The sequence below is a fragment of the Salvelinus fontinalis genome, chromosome 6, assembly GCF_029448725.1.
Source record: "Salvelinus fontinalis isolate EN_2023a chromosome 6, ASM2944872v1, whole genome shotgun sequence".
In the NCBI taxonomy this organism is placed as follows: Eukaryota; Metazoa; Chordata; class Actinopteri; order Salmoniformes; family Salmonidae; genus Salvelinus; species Salvelinus fontinalis.
In genome coordinates, this window is record NC_074670.1 from 79,684,533 (window position 1) to 79,708,705 (window position 24,173).

At 41.1% G+C, this 24,173-nt stretch overlaps 1 protein-coding gene across 1 annotated transcript in view; it reads left to right on the forward strand.

Moving 5' to 3' along the window:
• LOC129858511 (protocadherin-11 X-linked-like) overlaps positions 1-24,173 on the forward strand; it is a 285,587-nt gene that overhangs the window by 137,772 nt on the left and 123,642 nt on the right. The window contains exon 4 of the mRNA XM_055927801.1: positions 9,265-9,324. Coding sequence (XP_055783776.1) covers positions 9,265-9,324 — 60 coding nt within the window. The remainder of the gene's footprint in view (positions 1-9,264; positions 9,325-24,173) is intronic.

The window sequence follows — 24,173 nt, forward strand, 5'->3', positions numbered from 1 at the left end:
TTAATGCAGACAAACTTAACTCAGTTTTACCTAATTTCTATCAGCATGTCACATGTGCAACAAGAGGGAAAAAATGTACACCACCTTTACTCCACACACAGAGCTGCATATAAGGCTCTCCTTCACTCTCCATTTGGCAAATCTGACCTGACTAAAACAGGAAGTACCAGTGACTCTCTCAATACGGAAGTAGTAAGGCTCGCTTCGAGGCAAGGAACACTGAAGAATGCATGAGAGCGTCAGCTGTTCCAGACGACTGTGTGATCATGCTCTCCGTAGCCGATGTGAGCAAGACCTTTAAACAGGTCAACATTCACAAGGCCGCAGGGCCAGACGTATTACCAGGATGCGTACTCCAATCATGCATTGACCAACTGGCAAGTGTCTTCACTGATATGTTCAACCGCTCCCTGATCGAGTCTGTAATACCTACATGTTTCAAACAGACCACCATAGTCCCTGTGCCCAAGAAAGTGAAGGTAACCTGCCTAAATGACCACCGCCCCGTAGCACTCACGTCTGTAGCCATGAAGTACTGGTCATAGCTCACAGGCTGGTCATAGCTCACATCAACAACATCATGCCGGAAACCCTAGACCCACTCCAATACGGATACCGCCCCAACAGATCCACAGATGACGCCATCTCTATCGCACTCCCCACTGCCCTTTCCCACCTGGACAAAAGGAACGCCTATGTGAAAATGCTGTTCATTGACTACAGCTCAGCGTTCAACGCCACAAACCTCATCACTAAGCTGAGGACCTTGGGACACAACACTTCCTTCTGCAACTGGATCCTGGACTTCCTGACGGGCCACTTCCAGGTGGCAAGGGTAGGCTACAACACGTCTGACACGATGTTCCTCAACACAGGGGCCACTCAGGGGTGCGTGCTTAGTCCCCTCCTGTACTCCCTGTTCACCCATGACTGCGTGGCCAAGCACAACTTCAACACTATCATTAAGTGTGCTGACAACAGTGGTAGGCCTAGTCACTGATAACGATGAGACAGCCTATATGGATGAGGTCAGAGACTTGGCAGTGTGGTGCCAGGACAACAACCTCTCCCTCAATGTGAGCAAGACAAAGGAGCTGATCGTGGACTACAGGAAAAGAGGGCCGAACAGGCCCCCATTCTCATCAACAGGACTGATGTGGAGCAGGTCGAGAGTTTTCAAGACCCTTGGTGTTCGCATCACCAATGAGCTATCATGGTCCAAACACACCAAGACAGTTGTGAAGTGGGCAGGAGACAAGATTTGGCATGGGTCACCAGTTCCAAGCAACTGCTCAGCATCTGACCGTAAGGTGCTACAGAGGGTAGTGCGTACGGCCCAGTACATCACTGGGGCCAAGCTTCCTGACATCCAGAACTTATATACTAGGCAGTGTCAGAGGAAGAACCAAAAAATGGTCAAAGTCTCCAGTCACCGAAGTCATAGACTGTTCTCTCTGCTATCGCAAGACAAGCAGTACCGGAGCGCCCAGTCGAGGGTCCAAAGGCACCTGAACAGCTTCTACCCTCAAGCCATAAGACTGCTGAGAATGAATCAAATGGCCACCCGGACATTTGACATTGACCTCCCCTTTGTTTTTACACTGCTACTACTCACTGTTTATTATCTATGTATATTTACTTTACAACTGACCTCGACTAACCTGTACCCCGCACATTGACCCCGTATATAGCCTCGTTATTGTTATGTAATGTTCTTGCATTACTTTCTTAATTTTTTTAAACTTTCCTTTATTTAGTAAATGTTTTCTTAACTCTATTTCTTGAACTGCATTGTTGGTTAAGGGCTTGTAAGTAAGCATTTTCGGCGCATGTGACAAATACAATTTTATTTAATTGGATTTGTAGTTTCCTTGTCTCCTGTAGTCTCCTCTGCTGTAGTCACCTCTACTGTAGTCTCCTCTCCTGTAATCTTCTAGTCTCCCCTGCTGTAGTCTCCCCTGCTGTAGTCACCTCTACTGTAGACTCCTCTCCTGTAATCTTCTAGTCTCCCGTGCTGTAGTCTCCCCTGCTGTAGTCTCCCCTGCCGTAGGGTCCTCTACTGTAGTCTCCTCTCCTGTAATCTTCTAGTCTCCCCTGCTGTAGTCTCCCCTGATGTAGTCTCCCCTGATGTAGTCTCCTCTACTGTAGTCTCCTCTCCTGTAATCTTCTAGTCTCCCCTGCTGTAGTCTCCCCTGACGTAGTCTCCCCTGATGTAGTCTCCCCTGATGTAGTCTCCTCTACTGTAGTCTCCTCTCCTGTAATCTTCTAGTCTCCCCTGCTGTAGTCTCCCCTGATGTAGTCTCCCCTGATGTAGTCTCCTCTACTGTAGTCTCCTCTCCTGTAATCTTCTAGTCTCCCCTGCTGTAGTCTCCCCTGCTGTAGTCTCCCCTGATGTAGTCTCCTCTACTGTAGTCTCCTCTCCTGTAATCTTCTAGTCTCCCCTGATGTAGTCTCCTCTACTGTAGTCTCCTCTCCTGTAATATTCTAGTCTCCCCTGCTCTAGTCTCCCCTGCTCTAGTCTCCCCTGATGTAGTCTCCCCTGATGTAGTCTCCCCTGATGTAATCTTCTAATCTCCCCTGCTCTAGTCTCCCCTGCTCTAGTCTCCCCTCCTGTAGTCTCCCCTGATGTAGTCTCCTCTACTGTAATCTTCTAGTCTCCCCCGCTGTAGTCTCCCCTGATGTAGTCACCTCTCCTGTAATCTTACAGTCTCCCCTGCTGTAGTCTCCCCTGCCATAGGGTCCTCTACTGTAGACTCCTCTCCTGTAATCTTCTAGTCTCCCCTGCTGTAGTCTCCCCTGCTGTAGTCTCCCCTGCCATAGGGTCCTCTACTGTATTCTCTTGAAAGGCCCAATACATGTATTTATTAGACAGAGAACTTCTGACGAAGGCGTACATCAAATCGGAGTAGCGTAACAGACAACTCAAAACACAGGAAGAACTCGGACGTACAAACACATTTCTAGAAACATACTGTCAAAAACACAGGAAGAACTGGGACGTACAAACACATTTCTAGAAACATACTGTCAAAACACGTAGGAAGAACTGGGACGTACAAACACATTTCTAGAGACATTCTGTCAAAACACATAGGATGAACTGGGACGTACAAACACATTTCTAGAAACATACTGTCAAAACACATAGGAAGAACTAGGACGTACAAACACATTTCTAGAAACATACTGTCAAAACACATAGGAAGAACTAGGACGTACAAACACATTTCTAGAGACATACTGTCAAAACACGTAGGAAGAACTGGGACGTACAAACACATTTCTAGAAACATACTGTCAAAACACGTAGGAAGAACTGGGACGTACAAACACATTTCTAGAAACATACTGTCACTATTTGACTTCAAAACAAAGCGATTGGGCTCTTTGATCTGGATAGCTAATATATACCAATACATACAGCAGATATTTCCTGGGGCTGTAATGAGTGAGCTAATATATTTTAACAGGATTAACAGCATTCAAATCACATTTCGTTCTCTTAGCAGAACAAAACAATGGTGTTCATAGAATGTATGTTCATTTATTAAAGCTGCAGAGAAGCTTAATGTACATCCCAAATGGCACCCTATTTCATACAAAGTGCACTACTTTTGAACAGGGTCCTATGGGGCACTGGTCAAAAGTGGTGCATAACATAGGGAATTGGGTCTCATTTTGGGATGCACTCTAAATGTAATGCGTGCCTATCTCATCCATGAATATTTCATCAATAAACTAGACGCAATGCAGCTATCGGTGAATCTGTCTCTGAGTGTTAAAATGAAATCTGTGTTATGTGTTTTCATTATCTGAAATCTGAATACAATGGTTATGAGATTGATTTCAACGTAAATGTAATACCGTATAATTAAGGTTCTGACTGTCTAATCTACAAATCACCCTCTGGTCTGGTGCACTGGTAGATCTGATAGAGAACACGTCACATTATCGACAAGCACAGCAAAGGTCCTTGGATTACACCAACCACATAATTATGTATTGTTCTAGTTCAGAGCCAAGATCAATCAATCAATCAATCCTATTTTAATTGTCACATGCTTTGTAAACAACACATGTAGACGAACAGTAAAATACTTACTTAAGGGCTTTTCCCAACAATGCTGAAAGGTGATTTCTGTTTTTGTTCGAGAAAAGTATACATGATCTGAAACACGAGTTGGGAGGAGTTGTGGTGAGACTTCAATTGGTCACTAAATCACCCTGAAGTTCTGCCTTTACTAGAGACAACAGTATATTGCACATCTAGGATCGCTTTGAGTACCACTGTCATTTATTTAGTGCTTCCACCCCTGAAAAGCTGAGACTCTCATGAACGTGAACGTCTTATCTGTTTTGCTCTATGACGTTCACAAGCCACACAATAGTGGTTAGAAGGTAAATGGATCATCTACATAGAAGATACTAGGACATCCCAGGACATAGTGTCTGTAATACTGTAAGGGGTTCTTCTACATAGAAGATACTAGGACATCCCAGGACATAGTGTCTGTAATACTGTAAGGGGTTCTTCTACATAGAAGATACTAGGACATCCCAGGACATAGTGTCTGTAATACTGTAAGGGGTTCTTCTACATAGAAGATACTAGGACATCCCAGGACATAGTGGCTGTAATACTGTAAGGGGTTCTTCTACATAGAAGATACTAGGACATCCCAGAACATAGTGGCTGTAATACTGTAAGGGGTTCTTCTACATAGAAGATACTAGGACATCTCAGGACATAGTGTCTGTAATACTGTAAGGGGTTCTTCTACATAGAAGATACTAGGACATCCCAGGACATAGTGTCTGTAATACTGTAAGGGGTTCTTCTACATAGAAGATACTAGGACATCCCAGGACATAGTGTCTGTAATACTGTAAGGGGTTCTTCTACATAGAAGATACTAGGACATCCCAGGACATAGTGTCTGTAATACTGTAAGGGGTTCTTCTACATAGAAGATACTAGGACATCCCAGGACATAGTGTCTGTAATACTGTAAGGGGTTCTTCTACATAGAAGATACTAGGACATCCCAGAACATATTGTCTATAATACTGTAATGAGCTCACTGTAATGACCTCACATACATAGTTGCTGTCAAAAACTCCAAACTCCCCAGTTGTTGCTGTTCGATATTCATTTCCCTCTGAGCAAACAACATTCTTATGAATACATTTTTATCATGTTTTTGCTTGGTGGACCTTATACATTTGTCAATAAAACTCATGAGTGCAAGTGTTTATGTCAAATTCTTTTGTATGCTCTGGTTGTCCTGAACATAAAACAGTAAAATACTTCAATGTGTGGCTAAATATGAGGGCAGATCAAGTAGATGAATAAAAGCAGTGAACCCTAGGTTTTTTCACTGTGGGAATCCCTGGGACCATGCTTAATTGGGAGTTCACACTGCGCCGTGGTGTATTCTCACTCCTAAAAGGGAACTGGGTCTGCTTTGGAGACAGGCTCAGCAGAGACGACAGGCCTCGGTGTCTCCATGCACCTGTGGCAAAGCTGACATATCAAAGAGCTCCCCTTTGTCAGCCAGTAGTAAGTCTGTTTCTTACCTGATGGCAGAGAGATTAGAGCACTTTGCAGCCTATCGCTTCAAGCACCGTGTGGAATTTTGTTTGAAGCGGCTAAGGAAACGCGGGGGTTAAGTTCTCAGGGACAGGGTAGCATCTCATGCAGAGAGTTCCTTAGACCGTCGCTATTTTCATGACATCCTGAGCCTTCTAAAGTGAAAATGTCAATTTTGTGTCACCGACAGACTTACCTGGACAGAGATGTTATGTTGTGTAGAGACGCATACACTGCAACAACGGTTTGTATGGAGAAGTATCACGCGCCAAAAACAAATAACTGTAGCTGATATCTAGCTATTTTTAAGACTTGTTTAGTATTCCATTAATGTTGGAGAAGAAAATGGCTCTCAAACAGCATTCAGATTCTGACAAGTAGGAGACATTTAATTAGAGGTGACTAACGTGTTATTTTTTACACATTACATTTTCACTACACTGTAATATCGCTCTTTCAAGGAGGTCCATTATCAATGTGAGGATGTGTCTTCCTGTTCCATGTAGATTGTGAACAGAACAATAATAGTATCTGCTTAAAGGTGTTAGACACTGATGACGTGCACTTTCTGAGTTTTAATTTAGCCTAAAGAGCATACAGTGTCGTTGAAAGGGGTTGCTGGCATCAAGCTACCTACACAGTATACTGTAGTTTAACCTTGCAACAGGACAGCGGATTCTCTTGGCCTACATGGTGTGATGTACTGTAAGCTCTTCTCAGGTTACAGTAATGCATCACATTGTGTATATATACTATATATACTGTTTATCATATCATATACATACTGTATACTATATCATATTGTATATATATTGTATAATATATCATATTGTATACATACTGTATAATATATCACATTGTCTATATAGTATACCAAATCATATTGTATATATACTGTATATCATATTGTACACATAATGTATAATATATCATATTGTATTTATACTGTATAATATATCATATTGTATTTATACTGTATAATATATAATATTGTATATATACTGTATTTTACATCATATTGGATATATACTGTATATATACTGTATATATATATCATATAGTTTACACGAAGCTCATGAAATAAGTGAAAACTGTGTAGGAAAGCATGTGTTCAAGAATTGAAAATTGGGAACTTATTGAGTTAATCAAGCCCCTCTCATCATACCTCCCATGCCAAAACACACACACACACACACACACACACACACACACACACACACACACACACACACACACACACACACACACACACACACACACACACACACACACACACACACACACACACACACACACATTCTCACACACACACACACACACACTGCTTCCTCGCCCTCCCCCTGCCTCCCAAAAATCTGTGATGTTTATGTTCATTAACCTGATATAGTAACAGTTCCAGAATCTACTCTTTGGGGGGAAATTGTTTCAACTAATTCAGACAACCGAGCTTGGCCATCGGCCCTTTAATATTGCATGAGATGAGTGTTTGCGCTGTTTGCTGCTGCAGTGCCAGTGAAGCTAGCTAACTGGGGTTGTGTGTGTGTGTGTGTGTGTGTGTGTGTGTGTGTGTGTGTGTGTGTGTGTGTGTGTGTGTGTGTGCGTGCGTGCGTGCGTGCGTGCGTGCGTGCGTGCCTGCGTGCGTGCGTGCCTGCGTGTGTGTGGCTCTTTCGCTCTCCATCAGCCCCAGAAGTTATTGTTGCTACAGCCAGATTCTCTTTCAGTTGTGATGAAATATAGATGTTGGTAGTCTGGACAGTTCAGTGTCTCTTCTCTCCTGGTGATACCATAAGGAAGACATTAATGGTGTCAAGGAGCATTAGGAGTGCGTACCCCGGTAACATAATTGGATATGAGGGGCTAACAACTGACACCTGCCTCCTGAGGTAGCTAGTTAAGGTTTCAGGGGGGGGCTAGTCTGTGAAGCCCTACTCCATTCCATGTGTGGCCTGTTCTTTCCCCCTGTTGTGAGTGGTTCCGTCGTTGTTAGGCTCTATATTTCCTGTTGTGAGTGGTTCCGTCGTTGTCAGGCTCTATATTCCCTGTTGTGAGTGGTTCCGTCGTTGCTAGGCTCTATATTCCCTGTTGTGAGTGGTTCCGTCGTTGCTAGGCTTTATATTCCCTGTTGTGAGTGGTTCCGTCGTTGCTAGGCTTTATATTTCCTGTTGTGAGTGGTTCCGTCGTTGTTAGGCTCTATATTCCCTGTTGTGAGTGGTTCCGTCGTTGCTAGGCTTTATATTCCCTGTTGTGAGTGGTTCCGTCGTTGCTAGGCTTTATATTCCCTGTTGTGAGTGGTTCCGTCGTTGCTAGGCTTTATATTCCCTGTTGTGAGTGGTTCCGTCGTTGCTAGGCTTTATATTCCCTGTTGTGAGTGGTTCCGTCGTTGCTAGGCTCTATATTTCCTGTTGTGAGTGGTTCCGTCGTTGGTAGGCTCTATATTCCCTGTTGTGAGTGGTTCCGTCGTTGCTAGGCTCTATTTTCCCTGTTGTGAGTGGTTCCGTCGTTGCTAGGCTCTATATTCCCTGTTGTGAGTGGTTCTGTCGTTGCTAGACTTTATATTCCCTGTTGTGAGTGGTTCCGTCGTTGCTAGGCTTTATATTCCCTGTTGTGAGTGGTTCCGTCGTTGCTAGGCTCTATTTTCCCTGTTGTGAGTGCAAAGGCATAGGTTTCTCTTGAACAATGGGAGGACAACAACATTTACTTCCTAGTGACTCTGAGGGAGGGAGAGGCACTGACTTTGCACAGATCCAATCAATCCCAATGTCCTTTGTGAATGTGTGCTACTGTAAATCTACATCCCACATATACATCATATTCTCTATTCAGTGCACTACTTTCGAGCAGGGCCCATATGTAATGCACTAAAATAGGGAATAGGTTGCCATTTGGGACAGAGACTGAATGTGTGTATATGCAATTACACCCTAACCATATCCTGCTGACAGTTTTTTGAATTTATTCCTCAGGTCGTTTCAAGATGAATTTTTTATTTTTTTTGCTGCTGCAATTGTGCGTCTCGCATAATCACAAACAGCAGGACCATCTGTTGTTGGCTTGTCGACATACCTTAGCAGATTATTTTAATGCTGTTTTCTCGTATCTGAATAACGCATCACTGTATTAACAAAATGAGAATCATCTGACTGTAAGGTCTGTGTTGTAAGTAGTAGATCCATGTGTTATGTGGAATCGACTGCTGAAAGGAGGTTTGTAAATCTTTCCAGAAAGGATAAAGGGAATAGAAAACATCATAACAAAATAACAACACATTATTATACCCTGAGAATAAAAAAAAGTAAGATTATATTTTCAAGATAAAGATTTACAGGACGACCATAGGCTACAGTGCAGTTTTATTCTCGGATTATGAAAAGGCTAAAACCATGCCCGGTGCTGTAGTAAGGTCACTTAAGCACGGTATGGTCGAGAGAATAACGGAGAGAAAATAAGCAGCATCTACTGTTTGTCCCAAATGGCATCCTTATTCCCTATATAGTGCACTACTTTTGACCACATGCCTATGGGCCCTGGTTAAATGTAGTGCACTATATAGGGAATAGGGTATATAGGGAATAGGGTGTCATTTGGGACAGAACCTACTGTCACAAATACTGTTGTGTTGGAAATGGCCCTCCACAGTAAGCATGCTTCTGATAATGTGTTTTTCTATCTTGTAGAATCAGGGCCAGACACCAGAGAAGTCCTTCGGCTCAGTCACATCTACTTGTCCCCATAAGGTAAGCTCTTCCTAGACCTATACAGGATACAGTATATTACTATATATAGACCAATGGAGTATATAGTATATTACTCTATATAAACCTATACAGGATACAGTATATTACTCTATATAGACCAATACAGGATACAATATATTACTATATATAAACATATAAAGGATACAGTATATTACTATATATAGACCAATAGAGTATAGAGTATATTACTCTATATAAACCTATACAGGATACAGTATATTACTCTATATGGACCTATACAGGATACAGTATATTACTCTTTATAGACCAATACAGGATACAATATATTACGATATATAGACCTATACAGGATACGGTATATTACTATATATAAACCTATACAGGATACAGTATATTACTATATATCAGTGGCGGTCAGTGACGTTTAAGATGAGGGAGGACCATTTTGTTTTATGAGCATGGCCTTATTTCTATTACAGCATATTGGATGACTGTCATTCATTTTCCATTCACCCATTTCAATGTAACATTGAAAGGTTTAGGCTACTACATAATACTCTATTTTTGCCTGCACCCATCATGAGGTTGCTACAACCTAGCCTATGAATGACAGTTCACGACGTCGCTGCTGTCACGACCGTCGTAGCGTGAGTAGAGTGCAGCGTGAGTAGAGTTCCACATTTTAATGATAGTGAAACTTCCAAAACAACAAAGATATAACGATCGTGAAATACGTAGGGCACACAGGCACTCATACAAAACAATACCCCCCCCATCGCATGTGGGAAAAAGGACACACTAAGTATGATCCCCAATTAGAGGTAATGATTATCAGCTACCTCCAATTGGGAACCATACACACACACCAACATAGAAATATAACACCTAGAAACACCCCTAGTCACGCTCTGACCTATTACACCATAGAGAACCCCGAGGGCTCTCCATGGTCAGGGCGTGACAGCTGCACACAGGTCGAGAGACAAATTTGAGGTGACAGACAGTGAGTGACATTCAATACCACCTTGCACACTCCTGCCTGCATCTAGCTGATCTAGGGTGTAATCATTAGTCCAGCAGTTGCAAACGATAGTTTCTTTTGGAAATATTCAGGTATGTTTATCCCTGTTTTGTTCCGTTTGCGAAACGTTTTTTCAACCAACCGGCGCAATGAATACACCCCTGATCACGCGTCAAACACAGTACACTCTCATAACAGCCACATTTATATTCCTTCTCTTCCCTTCGCTTCGCGACCAGGCGAAAAAACCTTCCCAATACAAACCTCTACAAACAGCCTACATCGTTGTCACCATATTAGCTAAAGTAACATTAATGTACAGTCAGTAAGCAGTTACACCGGCGGGCCCCGGTGGCAATAAATTAGTAAAACGAAAAGCTTACCTTGACTTGGAAGAGTTCCAGTGTTGTGTTGGAAAGTCATAGCCAGCTAACATAGCATCTCTCTGTTTGAACAGTGTAGGCTAAACTAGCTTGCTACATATGCTAGCTAAGTATGTGAAACTGAAAGTGAAAAAAAACTATTACATCTCTCTCTCTCTCTATTTCTCTCTTCTTTGTTTAGGAAGACATTTATTTGTTCAAAACTATTGAACTATTATCTTTGTCTCTCTTTGAGTGAACTACTCACCAGATTTTATATGCTTTCAGTACTATATTAATTCTCTGATCATTTAATTGGGTGCACAACATGTCAGTTTATGCCGCAAGAGCTCTGATAGGCTGGAGGACGTCCTCCGGAAGTTGTTGTAATTACTGTGTAAGTCTATGGAAGGAGGTGAGAACCATGAGCCTCCTAGGTTTTGTAATGACGTCAACGTAGTCAGAGGAGGAAGGAAGCTAGCTGTCCTCCAACTACAACATCGCACTATCCTACAGAGTGCTTTTACATTTACATTTAAGTCATTTAGCAGACGCTCTTACCCAGAGCGACTTACAAATTGGAGGCTACTGTAGACCTTCTTTGCAAAATAGTGTGTCTTAATTAGTTATTTGGTGACGTGATTATATTTAGTATAGTTTTATCTGAAAATGTTAACTTTTAAATGTTTTACCATTATAATTTTAATTGTATTCACTGAGGAGGATGGTATTCCTCTTCCTCCTCTGAGGAGCCTCCACAGCTCCATATAGACCAATACAGGATACAGTATATTACTCTATATAAACCTATACAGGATAGTGTATATTAGTATATTACTCTATATAAACATCTAAAGGATGCAATATATTACTCTATATAAACCTATACAGGATGCAGTATATTAATCTATTTTAACCTATACAGGATACCGTATATTACTCTATATAAACCTATACAGGATACAGAGTATTACTCTAAACCTATACAGGATACACTATATTACTCTATATAGACCAATAGAGTATAGCATATATTACTCTTTATAAACCTATACAGGATACAGTATATTAGTATAGTACTCTATATGAACCTATAAAGGATGCAATATATTACTCTCTATAAACCTATACAGACCTATACACCTATACAGGTTACAGTATATTACTCTATATTAACCTATACAGGATTCAGTATATTACTCTATATATACATAGTATACAGAATACAGTATATTACTCTATATAAACCTATACAGGATACAGTATATTACTCTATATATGCATAGTATATAGGATACAGTATATTACTCTATATTAACCTAAACAGGATACAGTATTTGTTGTATACATATTTCTATATGTATATAGTGAGGCTGGATTACTGTTGTTCACTGAGGCAAGTTTAACTAATACATTTTCAAATCATATTTTTCCTGTTAAATTGTGTTAATGACATCCACACTCTTTCTTGTGTTGCAATTAAGAATTACTCCTCACACTAAACAAATGCAAATTCGAATTAGCATTTATTTGACATGATATGAGAATGTCAAATGTATTCAAATATTTTTTCCCACTAGGCTATGCAGAGTAAAAATCGACCATCCTCCAGACTTATTCAAGTAATCATCACACAGTTAGTGTAAACTAACTTTGCACTTGACTCTGCCACTGCCTCTACTTGTGAACGTGATAATGTGCGATGTAGTGAAATCCTCTCACGTCTTCCAGTTCACTTAGGAAGAAAGTGTCAAAATTCCCATGTCCTTTTCTGGTTGAATGGCACGGTCAAGAGTCAAATAAACAAAAAAAAAAAAACACTCCAGTGGAGAATAAGTCGTGTTAAAAAAAGAAACTCAGTTGAGAGGGCAGTGTGACAGCCTGTCATTGTGTGGCCAGCTGAAATGACACCTCTTTTCAGCCTAAAAACTACAACCTAGAATTGGAAAACAACTAAACTGTGTCTCGCCACTTGTTTCGGTATACAGCTGAGGGACGGGGCTAGGGAAATGTACCACCTCTCGCCACTTGTTTCGGTATACAGCTGAGGGACGGGGCTAGGGAAATGTACCACCTCTCGCCACTTGTTTCGGTATACAGCTGAGGGACGGGGCTAGGGAAATGTACCACCTCTCGCCACTTGTTTCGGTATACAACTGAGGGACGGGGCTAGGGAAATGTACCACCTCTCGCCACTTGTTTCGGTATACAACTGAGGGACGGGGCTAGGGAAATGTACCACCTCTCATATTCATAGGCAACACTCTAGATGCAAGGACTGACAGTCCAATGTATAGATTTACCAATGTTCTGAAGCAATGCACTATTCCTTTTAATGTTGTAAACAACAGGAGAAAAACCCTTAATATTCTTGGTTATGATAAAGTTACTGACAGTTGTGCGTACACTCACAAGGCACTTATAATTTATGTTCTTCAAGAATCAATGGCAACAACAAAAAATAATCTCAAATTGAAATGATCATTGAACAGCTAGGTTCCCAAATCCCAGTCTGCACCTTTAATGTTCGGACAGCTTTCTAAAGTGACTCTTGTGCCATTGAAAGCTGCCGACTGGATGCTATATATCGTTGTGTGTCTGACTGCGTTTGACAGTAAATAATACCACACGATACTGTCCCTGTCATTGGGAAATAATGAGCGAGGCAATCAGCTTTGTCCTGAGTCAGTCGACACAAAAAAAACGACACTGGAATCACCGCCACGTCCTTCACATGGTCCTGAACTGGTACCGCTCATATTGAGATCCCCTCTAATAAGACGAGCTCAGCGATATTGATGTCGTTTGGGTCGTATCCCAAATGGCACCCTATTCCCTCTGTAGTGCACTACTTTTGACGATAATAGGGATTAGGGGGTCATTTGAGACAGAAATTATGTGTAAGTCTGTGGCTACTATATAAAATAGGGAATAGGGTGCCATTGGCCCTCGTCAAATGTAGTGCACTATAGGGAATATGGTGCCATGGGCCTTGGTCAAATGTAGTGCACTATTAGGGAATAGGGTGCCATGGGCCTTGGTCAAATGTAGTGCACTATTAGGGAATAGGGTGCCATGGGCCTTGGTCAAATGGTGTGCACTATTAAAGGGAACAGGGTGGCATTTCAGATGCAAACTAAGTCCTATTGGCATATCACCAGGAATAATCTGCATGCATATACTGTCCTTGAGATTTTAGAAAACGTTTGCAATGTCCCATGTCGCCTCTCTCATCAGCCGTCTCTCCTTAAAACAGCTGATCTGGACTGATGTAATAGAATGAAGCTACGAAAGCCACTTTGGTTGCTATACCAGTGGAACACATGTTCACGTCTCGTCCACCCACATTATTCTCCTTGATCCGGGTTCACAGAGCAATACACACAGAGCAGAGAGAACACAGGGCCAGTAGGGTAATATACTGTCACTCAGCTACGTTACACACAGAGCAGAGAGAACACAGGGCCAGTAGGGTAATATACTATCACTCAGCTACATTACACACAGAGCAGAGAGAACACAGGGCCAGTAGGGTAATATACTGTCACTCAGCTACGTTACACACAGAGCAGAGAGAACACAGGGCCAGTAGGGTAATATACTGTCACTCAGCTACGTTACACACAGAGCAGAGAGAACACAGGGCCAGTAGGGTAATATACTGTCACTCAGCTACATTACACACAGAACAGAGAGAACACAGGGCCAGTAGGGTAATATACTGTCACTCAGCTACATTACACACAGAGCAGAGAGAGAACACAGGGCCAGTAGGGTAATATACTGTCACTCAGCTACGTTACACACAGAGCAGAGAGAACACAGGGCCAGTAGGGTAATATACTGTCACTCAGCTACGTTACACACAGAGCAGAGAGAGAACACAGGGCCAGTAGGGTAATATACTGTCACTCAGCTACATTACACACAGAGCAGAGAGAGAACACAGGGCCAGTAGGGTAATATACTGTCACTCAGCTACGTTACACACAGAGCAGAGAGAGAACACAGGGCCAGTAGGGTAATATACTGTCACTAAGCTACGTTACACACAGAGCAGAGAGAACACAGGGCCAGTAGGGTAATATACTGTCACTAAGCTACGTTACACACAGAGCAGAGAGAACACAGGGCCAGTAGGGTAATATACTGTCACTAAGCTACATTACACACAGAGCAGAGAGAGAACACAGGGCCAGTAGGGTAATATACTGTCACTCAGCTACATTACACACAGAGCAGAGAGAACACAGGGCCAGTAGGATAATATACTGTCACTCAGCTACATTACACACAGAGCAGAGAGAACACAGGGCCAGTAGGGTAATATACTGTCACTCAGCTACATTACACACAGAGCAGAGAGAACACAGGGCCAGTAGGGTAATATACTGTCACTCAGCTACGTTACACACAGAGCAGAGAGAACACAGGGCCAGTAGGGTAATATACTGTCACTCAGCTACATTACACACAGAGCAGAGAGAACACAGGGCCAGTAGGGTAATATACTGTCACTCAGCTACATTACACACAGAGCACACAGACTAACCTCTGGGTTCTGAACATTGTTAATCCTTTGTATTCCGTTGACACACCCATCCGTCAACCCAAGTAACATTATAACAAAATCCCCATCAAAATGTGTCAGTTTAAGCTAGAGATATCAGGTGTTTTCCATTGACTGAGTCTAAATCCACCGTATACGCCTGTACCGGCATTCTGCATCCGCCGTGGAAGGAGGCCGAGCTACAGCGCTGTTTGTCAGACCATGAGACATCCCCGAAAATCGGTCTTCTCACAAAAATGTCTGTAGCACCGTCCGAGTCACGGGACTCGTTTTCAAGTTGGCTGCGCTGATGTGCCAACGTCTGTCTGTAGCATCCGAACGGTTTGGAATACATATAATTAATGCCACTCTGGAAAGGGGAGTCTCTCGTGAATACGATGGTGTTCTCCGTATTGCTCTACGACCCCCACAAGTGTCACAGGACTTGTCTGAAGGTAACCCATACAAACGAATGGAAGCATGGAGGTAGATTTGTGCCCTTCAAAATAAGGTGTTAAATATGAGTAAAACACATGTTTACTATATTCCTGAGCGTTCTTATATCTCTTAGATATAGGACAGACACTTCAAAACCGTATTCCTTATGATTAATTGTTTTAGTGTATCAATACACCTAGTCACGACAAAAATATAGGTGTCTTTCCTAACTCAGTTGCCAGAGAGGAAGGAAACCACTCAGGGATTTCACCATGAGGCCAATGGTGACTTTAAAACATTTACAGAGTTTATGAATGTCTTATTAATTTATGAATGTCTTATTCAATGTGATTCTATGGGCTATAGCAAAGGCAAAATTCATTATATTTTCAAATATGTTTATATATATATATATATATATATATGTTTATATATATATATATATATATATATATATATATATATATATATATATATATATATATATATTTAGACCTAAAGGAGTCCCAAAATTAAAAATCAAATAGCTACATGACCCCCCCTCTGACTATCCTCTGGGGTCTGATCCTTATTAAACTACAACAATAACTCAAATAAAATGCATGGTCCCTCCACCAACCCACCCTCTCTTATTCAAACCCATTTCATCTTCTCTATTTGGTGTCTTCTTGCTAAAAATCTAAAGACTCACAGAGAGAATCAGTGAATAATTGAACAGCGAAACCCCTTCTCAGAGCTTGACAAGGGCTAGGGGTGAAGCTATAATATCTCTAGAAGCAAGCATATTGTAAGACATTGCAAACAGCTGAAGAGGATTCTGAATAACGCTATTTTAAGGATTTTTTTTTCTCCTTTCGGTCACAAAATATTCAATAATGAAATGAGTCCATATTTTGTACTAAATCTTCAATAATGAAATGACTCCATGTTCTGTGTGTAGTGTAATGGTGGAGGCAGATGGCAGATGGTTGGTGTGATGGAAAGGGGACTGGTTCATCCACCTCTCCCTGTATGGGGTTGCATGCCTAACCCTGTCACTGCCAGGTTCAGGAAATTACTATGGCAAACAAAATCATCACATTACCCTTTGTAGTGCACTTCTTTTGACCAGTTTCCCTAGGGTTCTGGTCAAAAGTAGTTCACTGTAATGGGAAAAGGGTCCCATTTGGGATACATCCCATAATGTCTTGCAGGGTTGTTATTTCTTTGAATAGCAAACATACCATGTGGTCCTGGTATCCATGCTGCTAACACCTTATTTATCGAGCATGCTTGGCCAGTCCACTATGCAATATACGAGAGCATTATAGCTGTTTAGCATACCGTGGAGTAGTATCCTAGTATGAATTCATCAAATTAAATACATTTTTATAAAAGTTTACAACTTCACATCAAACTTTACATATTTTTACATCAGCAGTCACAAAGTGCTGTACAGATACCCGGCCTAAACCCCAAAGAACAAAACACGTAGAGGCAGACATGTTTCTTCTAGATTGGGATATTCACCGTACATAATCCCTGTATAACACGTCTATGTATAAACTGTTGTCAGGGTCTTAAAGCCAAGGAAACCTGCTGGTGAATAAGCATATCTTTAATAACGATTCATACAGTATAATAAAATGCAATGCCTCCAGCACCCAAACAACAGGGCTATTCATCCAGCAATTAGCTTTTTTACCGCGCTAAACTCAAGGGTTAGGGTTAGAGTTAAACTCAAAGCAGCGAGTCGAAGGCTGACTGGGAGATACACATGCTCACACACACACATGCTCACACATGCACAGATGCACAAACACACACACGCACACGCACACGCACACGCACACGCACACGCACACGCACACGCACACGCACACACACACACACAGACACACACGTACACACACACACACTTTACAATTCAGGTAAAGTTGATCCTGTAAGACAATCAGGAACAATCACAGCACCCTGCGGCCCTCTCCAAGGTTCCATTATGGACATCGTCAGATAAATATGTGCTACGACTTAAATTTTTTTTTTAAAAAGACAATCTGAAAGGTTATTTGTGACCTCTGAGTCCGGGTTCGGTGTAGCAGCTGTCACCAGTGTACACAGCATGTCCACATCAAAAGGCTGCCAGCTAGCCGTGCCCGGAAAGAAAGATGTATACATAGAAATAGTGTGGTGACCAACTGGCCGATTTATTCATTCTTTCTGCGGTTCTGTTCTGGCTTACCATGTGGCATGGATCAGTATATGTTGTGACAAGTCACAGACAATAGCACTGGTATAGCTGGTGTACGGTACCTTCATACCTCTTTACCTGGTCCACATTTTGTTGTGTTACAGCCTGTTTTTAACATTTATTAAATAGAGATGTTTTGTCACTGGCCTACATACAATAATCACATAATGTTAAAGTTAAATAAGAGTTTTCCACATTTTTACAAATTGATGGCAAGCCTAAATAAGTCCAGGAGTAAAACAAATTGAACAAGTCCCATAATAAGTTGCATTGACTCTCCCTGTGCAATAATAGTGTTTAATGTATTTTTTTCAATGACTGTCTCATCTCTGTACCCCACACATACAATTATCTGTAAGGTCCCTCAGTCAAGCAATGAATTTCAAACACAGATTCAACCAGAAAGACCAGGGAGGTTTTCCAATGCCTCATAAAGAAGGGCACCTATTGGTAGATGTGTAAAAAAAACGGACATTGAATATCCCTTTGAGCTTGGTGACATTATTAATTACTCTTTCAAGGATTTCACCATGGTGACTTTATGGCGACAATGGTGACTTTAAAACAGTTACAGAGTTTATTGGCTGTGATCAGAGAAAACTGAGGATGGATCAATAACATCGTAGTTATGCCACAATACTAACTTAATTGACAGAGTGAAAAAAGGAAACCTGTACAGAAATAAAATATTCCAAAATATGCATCCTGTTTGCACTAAAGTAATACTGCAAAAAATTTCCCAAAACAATTAACTTTTTGTGTTATGTTTGGGCCAAATCCCAACACATTACTGAGTACCACTCCATATTTTCAAGCATAGTGGTGGCTGCATCATGTTATGGGTTTGCTTGTAATTGTTAGGGACTGTGGAGTTTTTCAGGATAAAAACGTAACAGAATGGAGCTAAGCGCAGACAACACCTGTAACGACTGTCGCTCTCCTCATCCTCGGACGAGGTGAGGAGAGAAGGATCTTCAGACCAAAACGCAGCTTGAGGGAAATAAGCCATCATTTTATTTACACGACGATGGCAACACGAAACACAAAACACTTTCAAATTTACAAAACAAGAAAACGACGTCGACGAAACCTGAACATAAACTTACATAACTAAACATAAACTCACGGACAGGAAACAGACGACATCAAAATGAACGAACAGCCAAACAGTCCCGTATGGTATCGACACGACACAGACACGGAAGACAATCACCCACAAACAAACAGTGAGAACGCCCTACCTAAATATGACTCTTAATTAGAGGAAAACGCAAACCACCTGCCTCTAATCAAGAGCCATACCAGGCAACCCAAAACCAACATAGAAACAGATAACATAGACTGCCCACCCAAAACACATGCCCTGACCATAAACACATAAAAAACAACATAAAACAGGTCAGGACCGTTACAACACCCTAGAGGAACACCTGGTTTAGTTTGCTTTCCACTAGACACTGGGAGATTATTTCACCTTTCAGAATGACAATAACCTAAAATACAAGGACAAATCTACACTGGAGTTGATTACCAAGAGAACAATGAATGTTCCTGAGTGGCCTATTTATAGTTTTCACTTAATCTACTTGAAAATCTATGGCAAGACTTGGACATTGTTGTCTAGCAATGATCAACAAACCGTTTTACAAGAGCTTGAAGAATTTTTTGAAAAGCTCTTAGAATCTTACCCAGAAAGACTTACAGCTGTAATCATCTAATATCTTCTACACATTATGGAGTCAGGGGTGTGATTACTTATGTCAAATTATATTTCTGTGTTTCATTTTAAATGAATTTGAAAACAATTCTAAAAGCATGTTTTTACTTTGTCATTATGGGGTATTTAATCCATTTTGAATTCAGGCTGTCACTCAGAAAAATTTGGAATAGGTCAATTGGTTGAGAATACTTTCTGAACGTGCTGTACATGTGATAGCTACATGCAGACGTTATGAGTCTGTGATGAATGCAGGGGACTGTAAAATATATTGACATTAATAAGTGTACATCTTACATGCATTTACCTTCTTGTCTATAATTTCCCGGTAACTGCTTTGGCAACCAAAATGCCATTATAGACAGTACTATACATCAGTGTTTCCCAAATTGTTTCCCCACCCCGAGTGAAAACAGTTTGGGAACCCCTGCTATACACTGCTAGAGATAAGAAGCATGAACAAACGATCACACTGTAAGGAAAAAAAAGCAAACTATTTTCTGTAAAAAAAAATATATATATATATATGGAGAATGAAAAACAACATTGTTTATTATTTTTGAAATTGATCACATTGTCATAGTGCATAGTGCGAATTTTGTTATCCACATAATGTAAAAATGGGGTTGGAATTGCATTAATTCACGGGCGCCCATATGGTTAGTATTCTATACGTCGTCTTCAAGCAGTGCTTTGCTCTCATAAAGTCCCTACTATAACGGTTTATGAGGTTGAGCCAATCCTCTGGAGGCCTTGCTAGGCTGCCGGGCTCTCCTCCATTTTTAACTAAAGATGTCACCTCCCCAGTGCCATGAATCACACAACAAAGGTTAATGATGATATCAATTGATAGGTGATGTATGATTCTAGCTAATAGTCTGAAGATATACACTGAGTGTACAAAACATTAAGAACACCTGCTCTTTCCATGACATAGACTGATTAGGGGAATCCAGGTGATCGCTATAATCCATTATTGATGTCACTTATTAAATCCACTTCAATCAGTGTAGATGTAAGGGAGGAGACAGGTTAAAGAAGGATTTGTAAGCCTTGAGACATGGATTGTGTATGTGTGCCATTCAGAAGGTGAATGGGCAACACTAAAGACCTTCAAACACCTTTTCTATTTAACTAGGCAAGTCAGTTAAGAACAAATTCTTATTTTCAAATACGGCCTAGGAACAGTGGGTTAGCTGCCTTGTTCAGGGGCAGAACGGCAGATTTTTACCTTGTCAGCTCGGGGATTCGATCGTGCAACCTTTCGTTTACTAGTCCAACGCTCTAACCACTAAGGCTACCCCACCTTTGAACAGTAGTATGGTAGTAGGTGCCAGGCTACTACCAGTTTGGGTGTGTCAAGAACTGCAACGCTGCTGAGTTTTTCATGCTCAACAGTTTCCTGTGTGTGTCAAGAATGGTCCACCACGCAAAGGACATCCAACCAACTTGACACAACTGTGAGAAGCGTTGGAGTCGACATGGGCCAGCATCCCTTTGGAACGCTTTCAACACCTTGTAGAGTCTATGCCCCGACGAATTGAGGCTGTTCTGAGGGCGAAAAGGGTTGCAACTCAATATTATGAAGGTCCTAATGTTTTGTGCACTAGTGGATCTCCTCTCTTCTCTCCTCTCTCATCTCCTCCTCTCCCCTCTCCTCCCCCCTCCTCCTCTCCTCTTCCATACCATTATATATTCCTCTTTCCTCCCTCACTTCAGTTAAACCAATCAGGGACTCAAGTGCCTTCCATCCAATCAATTACATCCCAAATCAGTGCAGACCCCTTTGATACAGAATCATTTGTCAAGTCACCGCTGATGGCTGAGTGCAGGTCCCACATATTCAGAGGCTGTGTCCACCTGGAAATCTTTCTGCTCCAGTGTACTCTCCTGCCGCGCTCCGTCCTATTAATTGAATGTCATTGTGTGCAGGATTTTTGTTTAGCCTTGTCCCATGGATGATGCCTGCCTTAGCCTCTTACCCTCTTGAACAGACGTACTCCAGAAAGCAGCATCACCTTCCAAAAAGCACATCCGTTTAATCTAAACTGTACCAATGTTTCCACAATCTGTTACTGGCCTCTTGGCCACTTCTCCTTCATAAAATACGGGACATTTCTTGGAAAAATAAATGTTACATTAATAAGGTAGTCAGAAGTAGCTTTTAATGGTTTATTTATGCATCAAACCATGATGTAACTATTCACTTTTAGTTTCCAATTGTTATGTAATTCTGTTGTTAATGACCTGAAGAGAGCCATAGTAAATCCTCATTGGTTAGCATTAGCATGTAGTGTAAGAGATTGACACTGAGTTGCCTAACAAACACCATTAAGGCCTGATGGACTGGGATCTAGTCCTCAGGTGATGTAACACACACCGTTAAGGCCTGATGGACTGGGATCTAGTCCTCAGGTGATGTAACACACCCCGTTAAGGCCTGATGGACTGGGATCTAGTCCTCAGGTGATGTAACACACACAGTTAAGGCCTGATGGACTGGGATCTAGTCCTCAGGTGATGTAACACACCCCGTTAAGGCCTGATGGACTGGGATCTAGTCCTCAGGTGATGTAACACACACCGTTAAGGCCTGATGGACTGGGATCTAGTCCTCAGGTGATGTAACACACACCGTTAAGGCCTGATGGACTGGGATCTAGTCCTCAGGTGATGTAACACACACCGTTAAGGCCTGATGGACTGGGATCTAGTCATCAGGTGATGTAACACACACCGTTAAGGCCTGATGGACTGGGATCTAGTCCTCAGGTGATGTAACACACACCGTTAAGGCCTGATGGACTGGGATCTAGTCCTCAGGTGATGTAACACACACCGTTAAGGCCTGATGGACTGGGATCTAGTCATCAGGTGATGTAACACACACCGTTAAGGCCTGATGGACTGGGATCTAGTCCTCAGGTGATGTAACACACACCGTTAAGGCCTGAAGGACAGGGATCTAGTCCTCAGGTGATCTTAAGTCAAAACATTCTAACACTAAAACCCCCTTTCACCAGAGTCTAGTTTTCAAACTTCTTAGCTATTAATGTATAAATGAATGCATTAAACACACAGTACATGTACTATATTCATGAACACTGTCTTACTTTAAAAAATACAAATGTTTTTCTCTTTTTATTATCCAGTTATATTCCAACCTCTGTTTTTTTCCCCTCCCATTATAAATCAATGTGATTCAATATGTATGAGACGCCACAGATGCCAGGTGTCTTGTTCGTGGTGCTCCAGACAAGCTCTCTGTTGTGCTTGCCGTACGTTCCTCGCAATCATACTTCACATGAACCTTGCATAACCGGTAGCTCTCACAGACAGTACAAAGACAACCAAAAATACATGTTTTAATACTTTCTAAATGGACACTGAACCAGTAGCCTCAAAAAAAGTACACAAATTATCAACAAAACCTGGTCTGTTTCTTAAAGATGTCACTTAAAGTGAATCGTTAGCATCCAATGGTATTTCCCAAAAACATTGCTGCACTAAAACTGATATAGCTGAAATTCTTAATTGAGGCATACAAAAACAGGTAAAATCAAATAAATCTATTTAGTCTACCACGTGACAGATTTCTCTAGTGGTAGCTCTTCTTACTACAGTATTATTACCCTCGTTATAACAGTATTATCACCCTCGTTATAACAGTATTATTACCATTGTTATTACGGTGTCATTACCCTTGTTATTACAGTAGTATTCCCCTTGTTGTTATAGTATTATTACCCTTGTTATTACATTATTATTCCCCTTGTTGTTATAGTAGTATTACCCTTGTTATTACAGTATTATTCCCCTTGTTGTTATAGTAGTATTACCCTTGTTGTTACAGTAGTATTACCCTTGTTGTTATAGTAGTATTACCCTTGTTGTTACAGTAGTATTACCCTTGTTTTTATAGTAGTATTACCCTTGTTGTTACAGTATTATTACCCTTGTTTTTATAGTAGTATTACCCTTGTTGTTATAGTAGTATTACCCTTGTTGTTACAGTATTATTCCCCTTGTTGTTATAGTAGTATTACCCTTGTTGTTACAGTATTATTCCCCTTGTTGTTATAGTAGTATTACCCTCGTTATAACAGTATTATTCCCCTTGTTGTTATAGTAGTATTACCCTTGTTGTTATAGTAGTATTACCCTCGTTATTACAGTATTATTCCCCTTGTTGTTATAGTAGTATTACCCTTGTTGTTACAGTAGTATTCCCCTTGTTGTTATAGTAGTATTACCCTTGTTGTTACAGTATTATTCCCCTTGTTGTTATAGTAGTATTACCCTCGTTATAACAGTATTATTCCCCTTGTTGTTATAGTAGTATTACCCTTGTTGTTATAGTAGTATTACCCTCGTTATTACAGTATTATTCCCCTTGTTGTTATAGTAGTATTACCCTTGTTGTTACAGTAGTATTCCCCTTGTTGTTATAGTAGTATTACCCTTGTTGTTACAGTATTATTCCCCTTGTTATTACAGTAGTATTACCCTTGTTATTACAGTAGTATTACCCTTGTTATTACAGTATGATT